The sequence below is a fragment of the Chenopodium quinoa genome, unplaced genomic scaffold (genome assembly GCF_001683475.1).
Source record: "Chenopodium quinoa cultivar QQ74 unplaced genomic scaffold, ASM168347v1, whole genome shotgun sequence".
Lineage (NCBI taxonomy): Eukaryota > Viridiplantae > Streptophyta > Magnoliopsida > Caryophyllales > Amaranthaceae > Chenopodium > Chenopodium quinoa.
The window spans coordinates 5,237,936-5,262,884 of record NW_018744693.1 but is presented as its reverse complement, the minus strand read 5'-3'; the positions used below and the strand labels follow the sequence as shown (position 1 = coordinate 5,262,884).

The 24,949-nt window shown below is 34.1% G+C and overlaps 1 protein-coding gene and 1 long non-coding RNA gene across 12 annotated transcripts; one reads left to right on the top strand and one right to left on the bottom strand.

The window, feature by feature from the left end:
* Positions 1 to 4,398: 4,398 nt before the first annotated feature.
* Positions 4,399 to 6,511, bottom strand: LOC110702654 (MLP-like protein 34). Its single transcript, XM_021880403.1, has 2 exons — positions 6,274 to 6,511; positions 4,399 to 5,038 (listed from the first exon to the last, which is right to left on the bottom strand). Exons 1-2 carry the CDS (start codon positions 6,461 to 6,463, stop codon positions 4,761 to 4,763), a joined length of 468 nt encoding a protein of 155 aa, XP_021736095.1. The 5' UTR covers positions 6,464 to 6,511; the 3' UTR covers positions 4,399 to 4,760.
* A 5,027-nt stretch (positions 6,512 to 11,538) lies between these two features.
* LOC110702653 lies at positions 11,539 to 23,203 on the top strand. Of its 11 annotated transcripts, XR_002507539.1 has the most exons (8): positions 11,569 to 12,119; positions 13,569 to 13,648; positions 17,939 to 17,998; positions 18,244 to 19,350; positions 20,703 to 20,723; positions 21,630 to 21,877; positions 21,958 to 22,170; positions 22,277 to 23,203. It is a non-coding gene; the product is annotated as an uncharacterized LOC110702653 (long non-coding RNA). The 11 variants fall into 11 exon arrangements; XR_002507530.1 differs by adding an exon at positions 16,352 to 16,527 and having other exon boundaries at positions 11,554 to 12,119; positions 21,630 to 23,203; XR_002507532.1 differs by adding an exon at positions 16,352 to 16,527 and having other exon boundaries at positions 11,559 to 12,119; positions 18,503 to 19,350; positions 21,630 to 23,203.
* The last annotated feature ends 1,746 nt before the right edge of the window (positions 23,204 to 24,949 follow it).

The following is a 24,949-nucleotide window of genomic DNA, read 5'->3' as shown; positions in this document are numbered from 1 at the left end:
GCCACGGTGGACAATGCTGTGTCACGGCATGTCTTCCCGTGACACGGGATTGCTCCGTGTTTTCTCCGCGTAATCCCTAAACCCGTTTTCACTTCCCGTAACCTAATTATTTCCCGCGTCACTCAGTTTTCCCCCGTCTGACGGTGCCTGGAACCGTGTCACGGTGCTCTTTTCCATGACACGGTGTTATTTTTTTAGGGTTTTAACTTTTTAGGGTTTCGCGTGTTCCCTCTGCTCATTTTCCCTATAAATAGGACCTCCCTTTCTGCAGTTCGGGGCACCAATAATCATTCTCTCTCATCTTACACCAAAAACCATTCTCTTCTCCCTCTTTAACCTAATTTCTAGCCTCCTTATTCTTCCATAATAATTCCCCTAAGCGCTCCAAAGAGTTTATACTTAACCCGAGGTTCCGTTTTTAAACCAAGGCGTGAAAGGTACAAATAACTAAGGGTTTGGACCAAATCAACTCTACTTTTTATTTAATTTAATTTAATTTTTATTTACTTTATATTTTTTTATTGAAGTTACTAACAGTTTATTCATGATGTAGCAATTTAAAGGACCGTGCGGAATGTGAGTAATTAATTAATTTAATTACTCTTATTTTATTTTAATATTGCTAGTATCATGATTAGGGTTATTTTATATTTGATTTGACTAACGCTATTATTGTTAAATTGCTTCCAATATTAATGTGTATTCTATTGTTATTATTGATCACTATATTGCATGTTTAAAGGGAATATGTAATTGAAAATCACGCCTAATATATAAGATAATTTGGACAACTGGTTTAGGTTCCTTTTAATCTTGTTATTAAATCAAGTGATCGCAATATATTAGAATTATATGTTGCATTAATATTCAACCAATTTAGCTTAATAATAGTTTGGAGCAAATTGAATCTCTGTTTGTATGCCTTTGAGATCGCAGGAATCATTTTTCGCTATAAGAATCGAGTAGAGGCCAATACGGGCGAATGTGACTCCATGACTCACTTCGTACCATCATCCCGATCCTCCTTTTGTGGTTCCGAACCATATGGAGTTAGTAATCTCATGGATTATGAATGGGGTGTAACCTTCACGGGCCAATCGTTGTTGCCTATCATTGTCCCTTTATCGTGGTTGCCTTAAATGATCCGTGAACGGTTTACAAGTTCCTAAAAAACTTGTTGGCGGCTTCCTACTTTCCTTGTCCCTAATCGTATTATGTCAATTCCCACTTCCTATGAGTGCCAAGCATATTCACAACATGCTTAACGTAGGCACTTCGAGCGACGCCTACAGTTGGCAATAAGGGAAATTGAAATTCTCATGAATTTCGGTTTACCTGGGGGGGGGGCTAGGTAATTTACTTCCTTTGTTTTGTGGGAAGTTGATATTCTCATGAATTCCCACTTCCCCATTTTTGCTTTTTTTTTTTTTTTTATGTCAACCAAACAACTACTCATTTTATCACTTCACGTGAATTTCCAATTCCTCCATTTTACAATGTTAACCAAAAAAGGCCTTAGAGAGAGAAAGTTGTGATGTTTAGTAAGAGAGTGAAGAAGAATGAACAGGGAAGAAGAAGAATGAAAGCGGCGCTTTTTTATTTTTGGCGGGCCCCACAAGTTAACCCAAGGTACTCAATTTTTGCTATATTAGAGTGAAAATATAATTGTGTGGCTTGCCTTCTCATTAATCGTTCATGAAAATATATAGAGTTACAACCAATAACCCTAGAATAACATATAATTCTAGGAGAATATAAAGTTAACTAAATATGCATGAGATAATATTCTACCAAATCAAATAATATTCCATCATATCTCAATACCCCCCCCTCAAGTTGGAGCATGCGGATCATGAATGCCCAACTTGGAACGAAGAAACTCAAACTGTGCTTTTCAAAGTGCCTTTGTGAAAATATCCGCCATTGATAAGACGTTGAAACATAAGAAGGAGAAATCAACCCTTCAAGTAATTGCATCACGAACAAAGTGGCAATCAACCTCAATGTCCTTCGTTCTTTCATGGAACACCGGATTTTTAGCAAGATGGAGAGTCGACTAATTGTCACAAAATAAGTTAATTACCTTTGGATGTTGAACACCAAGACTTAATAACAATGATTTAAGCCACTTTAGCTCACAAGTAGCGTTGTACATGGACCTGTATTCATCTTCTGAAGATGATGTAGAAACAGTGGGTTGCTTCTTGGTTTTCCACGAGATGGGTGAATTGCCAAGAAACACCAACCAACCAGATAAAGAACGATGAGTGAGAGGACATGCGGCCCAGTCTGAATCACACCAACCCTGTAAAGTCAAGTCACAATCAGAGCTTAATAAAATACCTTGTCCTGGATTGCCCTTCAAATAACGAATCACCCTCAACGCAGCGACCCAATGCTCACGACGAGGCTCTTGCATAAACTGGGACATCAAATGTATTGAGTATGCCAAATCAGGTCGAGTAACGGCTAGATAAATCAAACGGCCTATGAGTCGTCGGTATGTCTCTGGATCGGATAGAAATTCACTAGTAGCTAGACCCAACTTGTGATTCTGTTCCATGGGAAACTCACTAGGCTTTGCACCCAAAAGACCTGCTTGGGAAATAATATCTAATGTATATTTTTGTTGACATAAAAACAAACCCGTAGAGCTACGAGCCACCTAAATGCCCAAAAAATATTTCAAAGGACCAAGGTCCTTCATCTTGAAGAAATCACTAAGATAAGCCTTAAACACAGTTAATGCAGCGGAAACATTCCCACAAATAATTAAATCATCAACATAAACTAAGACAGTAATCTGAACTTTGCCTGTAGTATATGTGAACAAAGAGTAATCAGAGTAAGATTGTTTGAAACCATACTGTTTTAAAGTCGAGGTAAGCTTTGCAAACCAAAATCGAGGAGCTTGTTTCAAGCCATAGAGCGATTTTTGAAGTCTGCAAACCAAGGAAGGATCTGAGCTTTCAAAACCCGATGGCAATTTCATGTATACTTCCTCACCTAGATCACCATGTAAGAAAGCATTGTGGACCTCCATTTGATGTAGCTCCCAATTTTTTGCAGCCGCAATAGCTAGTACTGTTCGAATCGTTGTCATTTTTGCAACCGGAGCAAAGGTTTCTTCATAATCTACCATTTGCAACAAAATAATCTTTCAAACAATTAAATTATGTTCCATCATCACTTTGCACAGTTTTAATTGTTTTATTAAATTGTCTATCGACCATAGCAACAAACGCCATAAACATCTGAAAAACTTTTGTCTTATCAAGCATCAAATAAATCCAAACAGCCCGGGAATAATCATCAACAATGGTAAAAAAATAACGAGCATCACACGATGAAACATGTCGATATGGACCCCACAAATCACAATGTATTTTTAAAAAAATTCTAGTAGAATTATTTTCACTTAGAGGGAATTCGTCTCTAGGTTGTTGAGCACGAAAACATACTTCACATCCTTTAGATAAACCACTTTTATTTTTGCTAATATGAGGAAGCAACTTAACTACTTTCTTCAAAGGATGCCCCATTCTTCTGTGTCAGAGCTCCAATTCTGATGTAGCTTCAACCGTAGACACGCGTTGCACATTATCCAGTTTGCTAAAATAATATAGTATGTCTCGCCAAAGCCTCGTTCCAATCAGCTGCTTCAGTCGGTCCTGTATAGCACACATATATGAGTTAAATTGAACAACAACATTTAATTGATCACTAAGTTGAGTAACAAAGATTAAATTGCAATGAAGATGAGGCACAAAAAGAAATCCTGTGATTGTGATTTTATCAAACAAATGAACGAAACCCTCCAAGGTAGCAAATACACGTTCACTTTGGTAAGCCAACCGGACATTCGATGATGTGTGTGTCAAACATCCAAGAACTATTACCGGTAACATGATGGGTTGCTCTGGTATCAATAATCCAACCCGAATTATCAAATTTATCATGGAGTCGATTTTCGGGCTCCTTCCATTGTGCCGAACCTAGGAGAAAAGTCGAAATATTATGACCCGGTAGTGTTTGATCATCACCGGCCATGGGAAATTAAAAAAATCAACCTGCTCTTGATACCATGCTAAATTAGAGAGAAAATATAATTGTGTGGCTTGCCTTCTCATTAATTGTTCATGAAAATAGATAGAGTTACAACCTCTAACCTTGGAATGAAAGATAATTCTAGGAGAATATAAAGTTATCTAAAATATACATGAGATAATATTCTACCAAATCAAATAATATTCCATCATATCTCAATAATTTTAACCAAAGGTACTCAATTGTTTGGGCTGATTTAATTTTTTTGGTCGGAATTTTGGTCAGAGTACCCAAAGGGTGAAAAAAAAATTGTGTACTCAAAATGTGAAAAAATCAACAATTGAGGGCCCATAATGTTAATCCACATGATCAATGTTAATTAACCTCCTTTGACCATTGAAGCTATAGTCAACATTTTACAAACATGCATAGGTATGTGGCCATGCTTACATTGATGAGCTCAATCATGATACCACTCTTATTTAGTTTTAAACTTGATGCAAACAACAATAACTACTGAAGCAAAGCAAGCAACTTCAATTCTTACACATATCAATATATCCTTACCGGAAATAATTACACGCTAAAAGGCAGAACATGATCACATATAATTTAAACACATAATGAACAAGATAGACTTCATGAATATTGAATAGGAAGTGTCGCACCAAAACAGCGTTTCACTTTCTATCCTTATTCGATGACATTTTTCTCTACTTCTTTACACCATGGTGATGATCGTCGATGTCTTTGGCTGCACCAAGCAAAGAATCGAGCAACGCGGTTGGTTCGGGGATACCAGGGTGCAATTTCTCGTACTCGATAATCCACTTTACTATGCAAGTATCATTGTCCTTAGGTATCACCTGGCATGTTCCAACAATGGTCTTATACTCCTCCAAGACATCACCTTCAATACATCGTTGCCTCACCAACTTTTTCTCCTTGTCAATTTCTTCGATTATATTCTTTGCTACAAGTGGTTTTCCACCTATATATGAACATAAAAAGACGTACTAATTGAATAAGTTTAGGATACATATGACCACGATTCCTAAAAAAGAGTTAAAACTGTTGAGGTTACTGAAATGAATAATGTATTACTCCCTCCATCTTTTCTAAGTGACACACTTTTCTTAAACGACCGTTTTTTTTTAAGTAACACACTTCCTCTTTTAGAAATTCCTTATTTTTTAATAATATATCTTCACCCCACTATCTCTTACTTTATCATTTCTCACTCCTTTCATGGTCCCCACTTCCTCTCACATTTTTTTACTTTATCAGTTCTCACTCTTCTAACCTACCCCACTTAAAATCTCCTAAAACTACGTGTCGGTCAAATCGTGTCACTTAAAAAAAACGAAGGGAGTAATTGAAACTAATACTCCCTCCGTGTTTTTTCTAAGTGATACATTTTCCATTTCCGGCCGTGTTTTTTTAAGTGATACATTTCCTTTTTTGGCAAAACAATACATTAAAATATTATATCTCTCTCCTCTCATGGCCCCCACCCAAACCCACTACTACTTTTTTATTATATCTTTCCTCTCACATTCATTACTTTTCAATAAACTATTAACCCCACTATCTTTCTTTAACAATTTTTTAATACTCCACTACCCCACTTACCTCTTATTTTATTTAAGTTAATTAAATTGCTTAAAACTATGTGCCGGTCAATATGTATCACTTAAAAATCACGGAGGGAGTAAGTTTGATCGGTGCTGAAATAAATAAGGTAACTAATTATATAAGATGTTTGGTAGCATTAATTTTCTTATTAAAACTTCTCTAATAGCTAATTTTTGTTCCTACTCAAAACAACAATTTCAATCAAATAAAATTGTAAACACATACGAAGGATGACAAATCGAGAATATATAGCTAGGTAATACTCCCTCCGTTTTTAAATACTTGCTCCATTTCTCCATGCGCGTAGTTTTAGGAGAAATTGGAGAAAGTAATAAAATATGGAGGTAGTGGGGTGGATAGAAGAATAAAAAATTATATAAATTAAAAGTAGTGGAGAGAATTGGAGGAGAGAAAATATATGTTGGGTTCACTAGGTGAGAGAAATTAATTTAATATTGTAAAAACTTTCCAAATAAGGAAATGGAACAAGTATTTAAAAAACAGGTCGAAAAAGAAAAGTGGAGCAAGTATTTAAAAACGGAGGGAGTATTAAGTACTCCGTATATAATTACGACAATACATTATACATACCTGTTTTGTACTTCCAAACGATGATAGAGCCAGGCTTACCAAGTTCGCCCTCATGCAAGTCACAACTTTGGATAAAATGGGGTGCGGCATGAGATACTTGATGAGGTTTACTCTCGTATATCTCATGGTACACATCTCCAGCTCCAGCTCTAATCTCAATTTCACCCTCAATTTTACGTTTAAGACCCATAATTATTGTTATTTTTATAATTATATGTTATTTGCTATTATTACTTTCTCATTTTTATAGGGAACGGACCAGTGCATGCGCAATTTAATTAGATGACCCGGTTTGCAATTTTTTACATGAATAATCACGTGAATTAGGCTTTCTTGAAATAATTATATTTTATTTGTTCCATCATTATTCTTTTGATAATTAGATTTTAGTCATCATCATTAGATATTATAGATATCTTTTTTTGACATTTTTCACCTAAATAAACTATTAATGCTGTCATTATGTACCTAATTCAGCACTTATGTGTGCTAATATTATGAATGTTGTTATCTTTATTTTTATTTTTTTAGAGGATTTTTCCTGTGTGGCTGATCACACCGTGTGATCGAGGTTACTCAAATTACTCAATCAGGGAGGTTACTCTTTTTTTTTTTGACAGAGGGGGGTTACTCAAATTACTCAATCAGGGGTTACTCGAGTTACTCGGTCAGGGGTTACTCGAGTTAATCCTGACCGACTAACCTCAGACCGGGTAACCCTAGACAGAGTAACCCTTCCATTAACCCCTGACCGAGTAACCCCACAAGTAACCCATGACCGAGATCCTTCAAGTAACTCATGATTAAGTAACCCCTGATCGAGCCCCTCAAATAAACCCTGACCGAGTAATTTGAGTGACCCCTAACCGAACCAAAAATTTAAAACTGAATTAGTTGCGCGCGGCAGCCTTGCGCGACTGTTTGAGAAGCGCGCGGCTTTTTTTGTGGCAGCATTAAAATTTAACCTAGGCGCTCCTAAATCCGTCATTATTGGGTTTTAAGCACATGTTTAAGCCTAATTATGATCGGTTTAGTTAATTGGACCTTTGTTCTGGCTTTTATCTTTAATTCGGGCTATTCTTTTGTGTTTTGTGGCTTAACTAGTTCTCCATAAGTATTCTTCACTTCAATCCAACACGAAGATGGTTTTATTTATCGTCATTGCACTTCCTGTCAGGACAGGATGCCAAAAGTAGATGTCTACAAAATGTCTCCTCGGCAACGGTGCCAAAATTTTAAGTGTTATGCACTTTACCCAATCACACGGTAAAGTTCATAACACTTGGAGGGATATTAAAAAAAATATATACCATTCAAAGTGTTCAGATTTTTTCGAACATTACGAAAAAACTCTTCACACTGGGGGGTGTGTAATAATATGATTAAAAAATAAAAAATTTAACACTCGTAGCATAGGTGTCGCAAGCAGCTAAATCAGTTGTGCACAGATCACATCCGTGCAACAAAATTAGATGCGCGCAACAAGCACGCGCAACCTTGGATGTTGTGCGCGCCACCTGATGACGAACTACGAACCTAGAATTTTACGCCACCTGATGACGAGCGATAAAATAAAGGCGTTTCTCTAACATCATATATACTCGAAAAACAATAATTAAACTTTGAATTAAGTCATTAAATAATGTTTGATTAATTTTTCATTTAATTTTTACAAGAGGAATTAAAGAAAAAATCACAAAAAAATAGAAATAATGAATAAATAATTTTTGCAAAGAACGAACACGTTGGCAATCTTTATGATTCGGTTATATAAAAAAAAGAAAGCTCATTTTTTATTCCAATCAATATTTAAGAAAACACTATTGAACTAGATAATAAGTAATTAATTAAAAAAAACATAGTAGTGATTACACTTTATTCAAAATTAAACTACTAATAATTGTGTAACACTATAAGATTTTACTATTGTAGGGAATATTTCAAGCATTACCCCAAACTTGAACCCTACTGTGATCATACACTTAAGCATGGTGGCGTCCAAAGGGAAGGAAGCTAGAGCAAAAGAGTCGCCAACAAGTTTTAGGAACTTGTAAACCGTTCACAGGGTGAAGGTTACACCCCTTAACGATCCAGGAGATCGTTAACTCCAATAGGTCTGGAACCATGACTGGAAGTTCGGGGATGAAGGTACAAATCCAACCTAAAAGAGATTGAATCTACCCTAATAATAGGCCTCTACTTTATTCTTCTCGTATTCATGTGCGCTTTCTGACTAACATGCAATCAATAGGTTTACCCTAAACCTGTTTAACCTATGTTGGTTGAATATTAATGCACAACAAAACTATTATTGGCGATCACTTGAATTATAATCAAATTAACCCTAAACAAGATTATTAATTATCTTATTTAAGCGTGATTACAAGTACCAATTCCCTTTAACATGCATAAAAGGTGTGATGAAGCAATAACAATAAATATATATCAAGCAACATGATAATCATAATAAAATAACAATATTAGCAAGAATCATAATCATGTTAAAGCATAATATTAATAGCAAGATCCTAAGCATGATACTAACAAGATTAATAACAAACCCTAGCATGTCACTAAACAATAAAAATCAAAGCTTTAACCCTAACATAATACTAACATGCTATTAGGAAAGAGAATAAAAAGCATCATAGAAATCATAATTGATATAAAGAACTTATTGTTGTCACCCTAAACATAATACTAGGAAGAGAATCCTAAACATGATACTAGGAAACAATAAAACATCCTAAACATGAATTCTATATCATAATAACAATTAAAGCACTTACTTGGATGCCTCGTACCTCTTTCTAATAACAAAATACACACGTTAGTAACTTCAAGAAAAATAATAAAATCAAACAAATTAAATTAAATAATTGAAAGAAAGATTAAGAAAGTTTAGACTAGATTTGGGACCAAACCCTAAGAAATATCAAACCTTTCACGTCTAGGGCGAATGCAACTTCGAATTATGCTAGGTGTATCTAGATCTTGTGAATGCAGAATTTTGTTTGTAAAAGGATGTTTAGAAAGAGAGAGAGAGTATCAAGAAATTCTTGATGAGAGTTGATGATTTAAAAAAGGGGAGATATGAGCTCTATTTATAGAGAAAAAAGAGGGTCGAAGAATAAGAAAAGAATCCAATTCGAATCGAAATAAAACTCGATGGATAGCAGTTTTTGCGGATTTTGTTTTTATCATATCTTTTGATCCAGAAGTCCAAATAAGGCATATAATATGTCGTTGGAAAGCTCTTGAAGTCTTATTTTCAACCCAATTAAAATCAAATTAAAATATTTGGTAGATAAAAATATATGTCCAAAATAATAGGACAATGTCAGTTTTGGATAGAGTTTCGTATCTCATTCATATCTTTTTCGTATAGCTCGGAATTAATATTATAATATATCATTGGAAAGATAATTTCAAGATCTATCCAACCATATAAAATTTGGATAAATATTATGAGGTATAAAAAGAATATTTGACTGTCTTTGAACATGTTTAAATTCGAATAGGATTAGGATTAAAAAAAAAAGGAAAGTTTTTATAAAAGGAAAATTTTTATTTAACTCAAATTCTTTAATCTTATCTTTTCAAATAGGATAATTAAGATCTATTAGAAACTTATAGAAGCTTCTAATTAATTCTAATTAGTTTAGGAATAGGATTAGACCTTTAGACCCTCCACATGATCATTGGGTTGTAGGTAAAAATCGGTTTGGGCTCAACTTAGTATTTTGTCCATAATTTCCTCATTATTCATCGGAATTGGGCTTATAATATATCGTTGGAAAAATCTTTTCAAGCCCCATCAAACTACACCATTATTGGACCCATATCATGGACCAAACTAAACTGTAATTCACGTTTTTCATAAATAGGGTAAGAAAAGAAATATTTTCAAAAACGAAAAGAAGAGATATTTTAATAAAAACATCCTCATCACTAGACTTTTCACACTTTCGCCTCGTTCAATAATCAAATTACATGAAAGGTATTCTTCACTAGGTTTGGTTTTGGGGACACATATTTGGGTGTCTACAACTATATCCTCAATTGTCACAGTAGACGGTGGAGTAGTTTCCATCGCAGTACCTTCAGCAACCTTCGAGCTTTCCCCTTTGCCTTTCTTCTTGACCCAAACATTGTTCTTCAACTTAGTAATAGGAGCCTTTTCTACTCTTTTTCCTTTACCCTTAGCATTTGTTGGAGCTTTTTGCGAGAATTTGGTGAAGGTTCCTTAATCTTCACACCTTGTTGCGCAGGTTTAGGAGGAGCCTTTCTTTTTGGTTCCCTTGAACGAGCCTTAGGTGATGACGAGAAGTCTAACTTTCTTCTCACTCCTTTATTTTGGCCATTAGGAGGAGTAGTGGTGGTCGAATGCATCAAAGGCTTGGGTGGATAGCGAGATGAGGTGGCTTGATTTCGTGATCGAGCCTTATTTAATTCTCCTTTGTCTGCCACGTACATCCAAGCCTTATAAAAAAAGAAGATAGTACAATGCTTGCCGTGGGATTTTGCACTACCCACCTAGGAAGAATCGACTAATATTCCATCCAACGGGGAATTCGTTTGGGTTTAAAGATAACATCCTTAGGGGCATCACAATCCTGTGGGTTGTTGTCTCATCACTCTACAAGGAAATATGTAAGTAGTACTAGAAAGGCCCAAAAGCCTAATGTAGGGGCAGTTAAAACTATTTCCAATCATACTACTTATGTTCCACCAAGGAATCACAAAGCGTATGTTAGGAGTTCCATGACAGAAAAACGACGTCCATTCTTCTTCATTCTTATGTTTCTAGAGAATTCGACGACCAAGGAATGTCCTCACTCCGTTAGCCTCAAGATTTTGTGGGCTCATCAACGATTTACAAGCACTCCATGAGCCAAATCTAAAAAAAAAAAATTAATTTGCGACGTTACACAAGCAGGTGGCTGGCACTGAAATACAACGGAAAAAAACGTACGTGTATCAGAAGTTGTTTTTCGGTGAAACCGTTCTCGTTAGGGTCTCCTCTAAGGCAATTCAAGCAAAGAGCAGTTTCCGCCAAGGTTAAAAGAGCAGGTGAGTGACACCCCTCTATTTGCTCCACTATGGACACCATGGAGTCATACTCTTTACCTGTCCTAAAGCAAACAATTGACAACAAGACAAAAACATAAAGCACGAATTTTAAAACGTTGTTTAGTCAAGTTGTCACGAGGGGCGACGAAGTGTTCAATAAATTGAATTAATTTCACTCCTTCTTCTATTTCAATATTGACCATAACATTGTCATTCAAACAAAATAATATCTAAAACATAGATTTGGAATATGACAAGTTAGGGGAATATGTCACGGGGAGTGTGTTTGCAAGGAAGCCTAGTAAAGCCTCGAACTCGCCAAGTAACGTGACAATTTCATCCCCTTAAAAGACACTACTACAATACCCATGTAATCTCGACACTATAGCCTTGACACAATGGACAACCGTCAAGGGTAAAATATAGTTCGCGCCTCACCTCGATGGTTTTTAGTGTTACAAGTGTCGAAATTATTATGTGGCCGGTGGCCCCCATGTGATGAAAAGAGGACCAGTAGTTTCAAGCCCGCGAAATGAAATTTTAGGCTGAAATTAAAGGCGGTCATTTTAAAGTTAAAAAAAAAAACAAAAAAAAAAAAAATTAAAACAAAACCCATGTACAGTACTACTACTAGAGTACCAAAGCGATTAGTTTCCTCTCTTCGATCTTATTAGCTTTTGAACCCTAACATTACCCCTCTTTTGATTTTGTTATTCACATCTCAAAAACAATTGCTTCTCAATCGCTCATCATCCAAGATCCGATTTTTGAAGGTATGTTTTGTTTTTTTTTAAATCACCGTGTAAATTTTTTTAGGGTTTTATTTGTGATTAGTTTTAATTATGAAATTTGTTGTTATAGATGAGTTTGAATATGATTGAATTATGAATTACATTTACAAATTAGCTAAAGATTTAGATTTGTACCATCCCTTTAATTTTTCAGTAATTTGTTTTCTTAATTTTTTTCAATTATGAATTGTCATTTACGAAGATGAAATCAACAATTGCTCTTCTTTATTTTTCCAGTTTTTTTGTCTAAATTCCACTCTAAATTATCTTTTATCAGTTTGCATGTAGTGTAAATTGCTATTCAAATACTTGTTTATCAATTTCAAATTTCTTGACCAATAATCAATTATTAGTTAATTGCATGTTTTTTTTTTAATATCAATCCATTACTGGTGATGTATGTTGCTTAAAATTCTTTCTCAATCTTTAAGTGTCCAGAGAAGTTCATTTCTTACTCGTATAAATTTTAGAGTGATTTGCTTCTGCCTAAAATGAATAATAATGTGGTTGTAATGAAATTAAATAGGTCAAATCATTTTAGTTGTTAGTAGAAATTGTAATTAAATAGACGAGGTTATTGAATCAGTCTAAGCAAAGTTTGATTGTTCATTTATTTTTGCGACTTGGTGCTGCTACATTGGCTTCTACACAACTATGTAGCCTAGCATTTTACGGTCTACACCTCAAGCAGTTTTGCTTTGCTTTTAATCTTACACCTTTACCAATCCGGCCTATAACTCCTTTACGACCCACCTACTGTATTGGGTTTGCTCTTAGTGTGTGTGCACTTGATAAGATGAAACTCACTAAACCTTTTTCACATATTGTTATCAAGGCATAAAATACAAAGAAACTATGTTCACCGAATAATTATAGGGAATTCAGAATGTGCACATCGTCTAAGATGAATAATTTAGGACTCATAGAGTCAAGCTGTTTCTGGATAGAAAAGCAATAGAAGTATATATACATGATTTTTCTTGCGAGTTGCCAGTACGCAAGCAAAAGTAGATGAAAAGAATATCATTATGTTTCATATTTGGCTTGATCTTGGTTGTGAGAATTTACTAGCAATAATTGACTAAGTAAGCCTAATCATAAGAGAATAACTATGAGGATAATTATCTATGGTTGTTTGTCTTCAACGGTTTCTAGGGGGGAATTTGTCGTGTTAAAGTTGTTAAAGAATTATACTTTAACCTTTTTTTTAATAATACTTTTTCAATAGGTGAGTCTTTGTTCTTTTATCAACACTATGGTGTATAAATTATGAAACTTTGGTTTAGGTTGTAAATAATATGTTCAACTTGTCTTTCTTTTTATCTATTGTTTATATTTATCTAATACTATAGTAAATTAATAAAATTTATTTTGTTCTCTAACTTTTCAAATGTTAAATATGTGAATTTGGCTATTGGACGCAAATTAAAGGGGACGAAAAACAACAACATAATCTAGGTAACAATTTGGAGTAGGCTTGAATCACGATTGCTCTCTTCCAGCGAATTCAGGTAACTACTAGTAACCTTAAAGGCTTAAAATACAATTAATGTCTAGGAATGCATGATAAGGTAGAGTTTGAATTCATATGGCCTTATCATGATTTTTTTATTATGATGTTTACTTTTTATTGATTTTGCATTTGTAGTTTTTATTTGGGTGAGTGATTTATTTAATTAATTTATCATAATTACAAGTTAAAAAGGTTAATAATCTATGTCCTTTGTTATTGTCAATTATGCTTATCTTATAAAAATTTCAAGTGAATTCTTGGTATTCTCCCGTATTATGCATAGAATGATATACTACTAATAATGTGAGCATGTTATAGCAGTAGTTGAAGGCATGTGCAATACTCTTATATGGATTATGACTAAATGAGTTACATGTTTTAAGCCAGTTGTTAAACTTGAAAATTATTTAATATTGCTTTTTGTATTTTGATTTGTAATTTTTTTTATTAAAAAGTAAATAGAAAGTAATTTGGTGTTTCTATAGTCATGGATACCATTTGGATTGATTTATGCAATGGCGAACCTGCTTTTTACAAAGGTTGCATAAATTTTGTTAAACTTGCTAAGAAGACTCTTATTTATAGGAAAACTCGATGCCCATGTAATAAATGCAAAGTGAATGAATGGTTACCCATAGAAGAAGTAGGAGGACATATTTTGTGTAATGGTTTTTTTTAAGAAGTATAGGAATTGGGTTTTTCATTCTGCAGTTGATGAAGGGACCAATACCTTAGAAACTCCCATTAATGAAAGGTAATAGGTCAAGATGATATGGGTGGTTTGTTAAGAGAATCCTTTAGGGCTGACATTCCAGATTCTCTTTTAGAATCCCAAAACATGCAACAAGAAAAGGCTTCCTATGATGTGCACGAAATAGGAGGTTCATACGATATGCACGAAGAGTTTGATTTTCATTGTGATGTAGGTAATGTAAATCCATCTACTAACTCTAGTAAAGAAGCTGTCAAGTATTAAAGACTAATGGATGCTTCTTATGAGGGTTTATACTAGGGGTGCACTACTTTCTCAAAGTTATCGTTTCTTTTGCACTTGTTTCACCTTAAGTGTATGTTCCATTGGTCTGTTGAGTCATTCACTAAATTGCTTGAACTTTTAGTAGATGCATTTCCTTCAATCAATGAGTTTCCATCGTCTTACTATGAAGGCATGAAGATAATTAAGGACTTGGGATTAGGGTATGAGAAAATTGATGCATGTCCAAATGATTGCATGTTAAATTGGGGTGAATTTGCAGAAAAAAAAAGAGTGTCATGTTTGTCATACATCAAGGTGGAAAACTGTAAAAGGGAAGGAAGGAGATTCAAGTTAAAAAGGTAATGAATCGTGTAAAAAGGCTGAGTTAGCTAAGGTATTGCGATACTTTCCTCTTATATCTAGATTAAAAAGACTTTATATGTCATCTAAAACAGCAGAGGACATGAGATGACATTTTAGTCGAAAGGATGATAAGATTCTAAGGCACCCAGTAGATTGTGAGGCTTGGAAAAAATTTGATGAAAGATATCAAGAATTTGCCGGATCCTCGTAGTGTTAGGTTGGGTCTACCAAGTGATTTGTTTCAATCCATATCGTCTTATGAGTTCTAATTATAGTACTTGGCATGTGGTATTAATTCCATATAATTTACCACTGTGGATTTGTATGAAGCCATCATCATTCATATTGTCCTTGATTGTTCCTAGTAAGTATAGTCCTGGAATTGATATTGATGTGTATTTGCAATAATTAATCCATGAGTTAAAATTGTTATGGGATGGTGTTGATGCCTTTAATGCTTATAGTGGAAAATACTTTAAAATGCGAGCAGCCTTACACTCCACTATAAATGACTTCCCTGCATACGCTATGTTCTGGTTGGAGTACAAGAGGTTATAAAGCTTGTCCTTCATGTGCCCATTCCACTCACTCATATTATTTTGGTAATAAAATTTGCTACTCTGGACATCGAAAATGGTTGCCACTTGATCATCCTTATCGTTCTCAAGCCCATTTATTTGATGGGACACAAGAACATGATGTAGCTCCAGTTCCTACAAGTGGGAAAGACATTTAAAAGGAATAAGAAAGGATTAATTATGTATATGAAAAGTAAAAAAAAACCCTCCAATAAGAAAAGAGAAAAAAAGAAAGGTGGGATATCCATTAACGAATTTGATGAGGATTATGGTGAGAAAGACTCTAATAAAGTTCTTTAGAGAAAGAAAATTAAATTTTTTGACTTGGAATATTGGGAACACAATCTTCTAAGACATAATTTAGATGTTATGCACATTGAAAAGAACGTTTGTGACAATTTGTTAGGGACTCTTTTAGATATGGACAATGCTAGAGATGACAAGAGTGCAAGAGAGGCCCTTAAGATGTTGAATATAAAATCTCATATTTGGATTGATTCAAGTCGAAATAACTATATGCCTCCCGCATCATATAACATGTCTATAGAAGAAAAAGAACGGTTTTAAAGAGTCTTACAAAAGCTTAGAGTTTCAGATGGATATGGATCTAATTTGCAATGATGTGTGAACATGAAGCAATGAAAACTTATCAATATGAAAAGCCATGACAATTATATCCTCATGCAAGATATCCTTCCGATTTCTTTAAGAGCATCAAATGCCACAAAAGTAATTGACTTGATTGAGGAGTTGTCTGACTATTTCAAACGACTATGTTCACCAGCAATTGATACGAAGGAGTTAGATGATATTCAATCCAAGTTTGTTTTGACACTTTGTAAAATGGAACAAGAGTTTCTACCAACATTTCTCAATCATGGTTCATCTATTGATTCATTTAGTGGATGAGGTTAGACACGGTGGACCAGTTCATTACAGATGGATGTATCCCGTTGAAAGGTCAATATCTTAACTTATATTTTCAAAGCTTCGTTAAAATAAATAATATTATCATATTACCTTTTTTTTTAGAAGAATTTTTATATTCTCATTCATTTTTATATTACAAGGTACTTGGCATTTTTGAAATCTCATGTAAGTAATAAATCCCAACCTGAAGGGTCCATTGCCGAAGGGTTCCTTTTATAGGAGACAATTACATTTTGTTCGAGATATTTAGATAGTGTTACAACAATATTTAACAGAGTGAAAAGAAAAGAAGATGGTGTTATAAACAACATTTATTTATTTAATTCGAGCTGTCGTGTGGTTGGGAAACATGAAAATTTTCGTCTTGATGATAAAAGTTAAAACAAGCTCATCGCTATGCTTTGCTGCATTCAGATGACATGAAACCAATTCTTGAGTAAGTATTGCAATAAAATAATAACTTATTGTTTGTTAACTATTATTATACTATTAGTTAATATAATTTTTTCTATGTCTAAAGTGATTTCATATACCAAAAAAGACAAGAGAATCACTTTCAAGTGAACAAAACTATAGAAAATGGGTGGATAATCAATGAATTTTCTGGGTGGTTACAAAATCAGGTTACTAAATGTCAAAGTTAATTTTTATTTTTTTTATTTTTTTCACATAGGAAGTCCTAATCAGAATCAGGCTTGACGTAAGATTTATTTATTTATTTACATAGGTCCACAACATAGATGATAGTACAACAGCAGGAAAGTTCAGAAAAGCATTGGCCGGTGGTTTTAGTAATCGTTGTAAAAGGATAAAAAGTGTTATCATCAATGGTTATAAATTTGACATTGTGGATCGCGAGCGATATTGAAAGACACAAAATTATGGCATTATGTTAGAGGCAGAAGGCCAAGAGTATTATGGAAGACTCAAAGCAATATATGAATTAGATTATTATGGTTCTCATAAGGTTATAATGTTTCATTGTGATAAGGTTGACATAACAAGGGGTTTGAAAAGATACCATACTGGGAACGTTTGTGTAAATTTCTCGAAGTTGCTGCACAATGGTCGAAATTTGCATGATGATCCATTTATTTTCTCATCTCAAGCAAAAAATGTGTTTTATATCGAGGATGAGATAAGTAAAGGATGGTTACATGTTGTTAAGACTAAGCCAAGGGACTTATTTGATATGGGTGATGATGAGACTTAGTTTTGCATTTGTTGACTTTTTGTTTAACATCTTATAATTTTTTTTTTCCCGCTTCAAACATTATATTCTATGATTGTTGAAAGTATGAATAATACTTTTTTCTTTAATCTATATCAATTCTGATTGTTCTTGTACTTGAGCAATAATTATTTTGTTTTAATTATTAACATACTTCTCCACAATTTGTTTACCTTTTCTCTTTTAATTTGAATTTTATGTGATTGCCAGGTACAAGGCTATAAATAAATATAGGAATATCACTAGATCCGATTGATTGCTTGGTTAGAGGTATTATTAGAAACTTTATAGTTGATATTTGATAATCACTCTTATATTAAACTGCGGAAAGTACAATCACTCTTATACCTGCTGCTATACCTGTTTACCAGCCATCAGCTCCAACACATTTATCATATAAATTAATAATATCTTAGCTCATTACATCGAGGATTATATGAATATTAATATACTGAAAACTATTTTATTCTGTAATATATATCTGTTCTGATATACTTCTCTTCCATACTTTACAGGTGAGAGGCATTATTGATTGTCTGAGTGCTTTACTTTTTTACACATGAGCAGGAGTACAGAACTGAGCCAATTAATTGGTTCTTTTTTTTTTTGTCTTTTTTCATAGTTATGTTGAAAACTACGTCTTTTTTTGGAAATTCACTTCGTATTATTACTGGTGGATACAAATAAACTGGTGGCAGTAGTTAGTTATGCAACATCTTGTCATAGTAGTCGACTTTATGGACTTAATTTCTCTTTACCTTTTTTCCCTTTTAGGTTAGTCAAGATGAGTTATCATAGCAAAAGAACAAGGGAGGCTGGCCTTGCAGCCATAAATGTACCTTATACAGTTTCAAATAAGCCTCCAAAATTGGTATCATCACAACCACTACAAAAAGAGCCTAAAGCTTCAATACCTTCTACCTTAGTCCAAAAATCAGGGGAAGCTAATGGTAGATGGGGACCATTTACCCCACCAAACACTCAAAACCCACCTTCATTTTCCACTACTAATATGAATACACAACCTCAACCCCCAAAAAGCAATCCAATATGGAAGAAACCACTCATCAATGTACCAAGTTCTCTTAGCAAAACTAGCACTCAAGACCTCCCTTTATCTTCAACTACTAGCACAAGTAAACCTCTGCCCCAAAAAAGTAATGTTGAATGGAAGAAGCAACACAATGTACAAAATTCTCCGACCATAACTAACCCACAAGACCTATGTTAATCTTTTACTGCTATTATAAGTGCACAACCTCAACCTTAAAAAAGCATTCCTACAATGAGAAACCCAACTAATGTAAAAAACCCTCCAAGCATAACTAAGACTCACAACATCCCTTCATCTTCTACACAAAATACCTCTATCGTTCCTCAAAAAATTCCACCTCCTAAGCTATCAAAACCACCTCTATTCCCTTCTACTTCCCATACTTCTCATCAACCATTGTTACAAGAAATTCAATATTATCATACTGCACATAAGGATAAAGAGAAGCATGCATGTGATTGAGCTGCAAAAGAAAAATCTAAAATTTTCAAGCTTCGACGTCGCGCATCTCTTCCTAAATGGATTGGTGCAATTGAGTATGATGACAAGGAAGAGGTTATAACTATTGGTACATACTTATTCTTATTTATTTTACATTGATATGTTTGTGTATTGATCATGAAATCAACTGGTGTAAACACCTAAAAATGTCTCCCCAAAACCAAACCCTATGATGAATAACCTTTCACCTCCATTACTAGTCGGTTTGAGTATTAAATATTTGGATTGCTTAAATCCATGTTTCCATTTCATAAACCAATCCATTTCCTAGCTCATTTCCCTAAACCATAACTTATTTTCCTCTTTTTGTATCCACATCACAAAACCGAGAGAAAATGATTTTATGGACCTATAATTTGGATCCAATTATTATTTAATTGGGTAGGCCTTGAAATAATCTTTCCAACCATATATCATCAGCCTAATTCCGATTTAAAACGAAGAAGATATGAGCCAAACACTAAACTCGGCCCAAAACCAACACCCTTCTACTAAAACGGCCGTATCTTAAAGTATACAAATTATTTTGACCTTTTTTTAATTGGGTTGTAAATTAGACTTGATAAGCTTTCCAATGATATATTATTTGCCTTATACGAAGTTACAGACCAAAAGTTATGATAATTTTTAAAACGTGTTAAAAACTGGAATTATCGCGCATTAAGCAAAATTGCCATGTCATGGCGCCTGGTAATGTGACACGGTATTCTTCACACGTCACGGTGCTTTCCCGTGAAAATCCACCATGGCACGGTACATGTTGCCGTGACACGGTACATGTTTCCGTGTATTTTCCGCGCTTTCTCACGCTCTGTTTTACCGTGACACGGTGTACTGTACCGTGCCACGGTAGACACTGTCGTGTCACGGTACGTGTGCTGTGTCACAAAATTTTCTCATGTTTTCTCTACGTAAACCCTTCACGCGTTTTTTCTTTTGTAGCTTATTTTCTTTCCCGCGTTTTTTCTCCAGTTTTCCCCACATCACACTAATTTCCCCCATGTCACGACAATCTTTGCCCTGTCGCGGCATTATTTTTTAGTGTTTTTTTTTTATCTTTTTTAGGGTTCCGTGTGATCCCCTACTCATTGCCTCTATAAATACCCCCTCCTTTCTATAGTTCAGGGCACCAAATCATTCTCCCTTCTCTCTTTTACACCAATTATTTTTCTCCTCTCTTTTATGATCTAGCGTAAAAACTAGCCTACCTTATTCTTTCAAAATTCCTTCCTTAAGCACTCTAAGGAGTCCTTACTTTACTCGAGGTTCTGTCCTTAAACCAAGGCGTGAAAGGTAGAACTATTTGAGGGTTTGACCCCAAATCAATTCTATTTAATTTAATTTAATTTAATTTAATTTAATTTAATTGTTGTTTTATTAAATCTCATTGAAGTTACTAACTCATTTATTGTTTTGTAGTAGCAAGCAAACAAAATCAAAGTAAGAATTATGTTCCTTTCAATTCTATTATTTTTCTAACGATTTTATATTGTTAGATTTATTGTTAAATTGCTTCCAATATTAACGTTTATTCTATTGTTATTTATGATCACCATATTGCATGTTTAAAGGGATTATGTAATTGAAAATCATGCCTAATAAGATAATTTGGACAACCGGTTTAGGTTCCTTTTTAATCTTGTTGTTAAGTAAAGTGATCACTAATATTTTAGAATTGTGTGTTGCATTAATATTCAACCAATTTAGTATAATAATAGATTGGAGCGAATTGAATCTTTGTTTGCATGTCTTTGAGATCACAAGAATCACTTTTCACTATAAGAATCGAGTAGAGGCCAATACAGGCGAATGTGACTCCAAGACTCACTACGTACCATCATCCCCGATCCTCCTTTCGTGGTTCCGAGCCATATGGAGTTAGTAATCTCATGGATTATGAATGGGATGTAATCTTCACGGGTCAATCGTTGTTACCTTTCGTTGTCCCTTAATCGTGGTTGCCTTTTATGATCCGTGAACAATTTACAAGTTCCTTAAAAACTTTGTTGGCGGCTCCCTACTTTCCTTGTCCCTAATCGTGTCCCTAATCATATGTCAATTCCCACTTCCTATGAGTACCAAGCATATTCACAACATGCTTAACGTAGGAGCACTTCGAATGACGCATACAACTGGTAAAATTTAAATTTTCTAAAAATCGTAGACTGGCAGCCTTATTTCTAATATAGCAACACTATGTGTCACCATGTTGTTACATTGCTCTCTTCCACTAATTGTCATGCTAAGCTAGGATCATTATTCGTGAATGCGCCCTATTTTTAGTGTTCTTACATTTTATATGTTGTGTTTTTGATACAATCACTATTTGGTTATGTTTTTCCATAGATGCTGATGGTAAGAAGGAAGCGATTAATTAGTGGACCAATTCGGCAAATTGAGGTTTGGAATAACAATGGTGTTAAATATGTTGTGTGCATTTCAATGATTTTTGCCAACCAATTTGGAAAGGTGGGCATGTATTGGTCCAATTCCTTGGTAGCATTGCAAAGGAAGAGCAATACTGCCCACTTTCAGAGAATACTTGGCTTAAGTTGGACGCCTCTTTTAAGAGGGACATCAGTAAATCAATAATGGTATATATTCCATTTGTCACTTAGTTAAAATTTGTGTTACATATCATTTACATTTGTTCATGGAATTATGTTTTATTAAGGACCGCTTTGTGATCCCCGATGAGGAGAAGTATTACATCCAAGCTCTACAGCGTGTTGATAAAGTTTGGAGGAATTATAAACATGATCTTAAGAAACGATACTTTAAAACCAGATGAGAATTCAATAACAGAAATTGTTGATAAACCCCCAAATGGAGTAACAAGAGTAATTGATTTAATTTGGTTAACTACTGGAATTCAGAGAGAGGGAAAGTAAGTTTTTATTATATGAATAATGTTACAGCTATCGCAATGAAATCATATATTATGTTTCATTTTTCTCTATTATAAATTTTGAAAGTTGTATGAATTATTGCAGGAATTGTCTTAAATCAGAAAAGAGGCAAGAGCATCTCTAAACCAAATTCATAATTCTGGTGGTACAAGCTTTGCAAATAGACGTGCTGATTATGTATGATTGATTTACCCATTGATTACAAATATAATGCATAGTGATGCATGAAATTGTGGTTGGCATTTTTTGAAAACAATTCAATATGTAACCTATATATCTCTATTAAATGTAATTTATAGGAAGATGAGCACGGAGAAGAAATGAGCCTATATGAACTGTGGCAAAAATGTTATAGAAGAAAGGATGGAACTTTTTACAAAGGCACATACACAGAAGATTTCCTAGTATTAGTTCTTTTTGGTTGTTTATCTTCTAATTTTAGATAAATTTACTCTAACATATACATGTGTTATATATGTTGTGAAGGAAGATGTTAAGGCTAAGGCTGAAAGCTTAAAGCTTACATACCTTGATGGTTCAAAGGTCGCGTATTAAAATAGAGAATGAAGCTTTTGAGGCTACACTATATGGTGGACAGAAACATGAAAAACCACAAGGCTTCGGTTTTGGAGTTCGAAGTGGAGACATTTATGGGGTGCGTGGTGCACTTAGAAAAGAAGGGATTGGAAAAGGAACAAGAGTTGTGGAAATGGACAACATGTCATTGGAGGTATCAAGTTTAAAAGAAGAAAATAAGGAGCTTCATGAGTAAAATGAAGAGATAAAAGGAAAGTGTGATGAGAATACAAAGCTACTTAAGACAATGGCAACACTATTTTCTCAAGTTTTAGAATCCTTTCGTAGTGGAGAAGGTTCATCACAACTTCTAGATACAGCATAACTAGCCTTGCGTATGGCTAACCCTTAGGTTATATGGTTAAATAATTCCTCACTCCCTTCCTTGTTTATTTGGCTATGGCAATCAACATATATTAATTTTGACTTTGGTAATAGAGTTTTGGTTAACCTAAATTGTTGTTGATGCTAATGTATAATTTTTTCAGTGAAGAACTCAGTAAAAAAAGTACAGCAGGGGGTAGTAGTATAAGCAAGGGACAATGATCAGTGGTTGGAATGATGGAATATAGTAGTTGGAATGATGGAAATTTCCTGATAACACAGCATAAGGATAAACAATTCAGTAAGTACAGGACTCAGACCTTCAACAAGGAAACTGACTATGTAAATGGGGGGAGTACCTTGCAATATACAACATTAATAGATTAATATACTCCATCTGTAGTAAATAGGCATGCATATAAATACATATGCAATTGTCTTGTAAGATCTCAATATGTAACCTTGAAATAACATGTTTTGCTGCTTCATTAACTATGCTCAAGAGATTTATAAGCCTGCATTATCAAGGGAAAAATAAAGAACAATCAGGTCTTGTTTGGATATCTAGGTAAGTATATCTAGCAGAATTTAGCACAAAAACTAGAAATCACTCCTCTATTAAAAACTGGCAGGATCATCAAAGGCCTTGTTTGGATTTCACATCTGTCATGTATTTTGACTAGATGCACCTGCCGCACTATACATTTTACACATAGCTATTATCATGAAATGGTTTTCTACATTATACATAAAAGATCGGCCACATAAAAATAATAGGGAAGAACAGGAGCTAGGCCAGGGCCAGGGCCATTACTATAAGGAAAGTAACCAACAACTTATGACTGCTAAAAGAGACAATAGAAACAAAAAATTTCAAGGGTATAATATCATAATAACACTGACCTGGCTATAATTTCAAGTAGTTGTTTATGCCACTAGATTCTGTTTAATTATTTATGTTGTGTTGTCATTTAGTTGGGTGTTGCATGTTGTTTCTGATCTGTTCATATTTTTGTAAGGATATAATAACCAGTATGCATTCCCCACAGATGGGTCCTTATCTGGAAAAATCTCTGGATATCATTTATTTTGGCACGATGCTTTACTTTATCTGGGTTCTGTATTCCAATGGATCAAGTTGTAATTGAAATAAACAGAGTAGGTTAGAAGCTTTTCTCTTAAACCTAAAGAGGTTCGTCTTGCTTTTATGCTTTGTGGCTTTGTGCAATTGAGTTGGTAATAGCCGCTTATGACCCGTTATTTTAAGGCCTTTTATTTTCCTTTATGTTTTAGTTTGCTGGGATGAGATAAGTTTGTTTTGTGTATTAATTACCTACAATTTGTGTTAATATCAATTTTAGGTTTCTAATGACTTCGTAGATCATGGTGGCGGAAGATTTGAATAATCAAGAGATGCGTATTAGCTCGTTCAACTATTGACTCAATCACGAACGAAACTTGTAATTATAATTATTAGTGTTAGTTTTGAAGGTTTTTTTTGGTGATTTACTAATTAGATTTAATAGGTTGAAATAAGACCAGCTACACCCTGGCCCCTATTTTATCTTTATGGTTTTCTTTTGGATTTTATTTAGATATTATTACTTAGATAAGCTTTACATCAAATAAGTTATGGTGTAATAAGTTTAATTTTGATTATATGCACGTATTTTGATGTATTATTGTAGTTATTATTATTATTATTATTATTATTATTATTATTATTATTATTATTATTATTATTATTACATCCCGCTTTGACGTATAATATTATTAATTTGATTTTCTAGTTTGCACATTTAAATTATAGCCCCTTAGTCCTAAGAAAACTAGAAATGAAAATGCTCCCACTTGAAC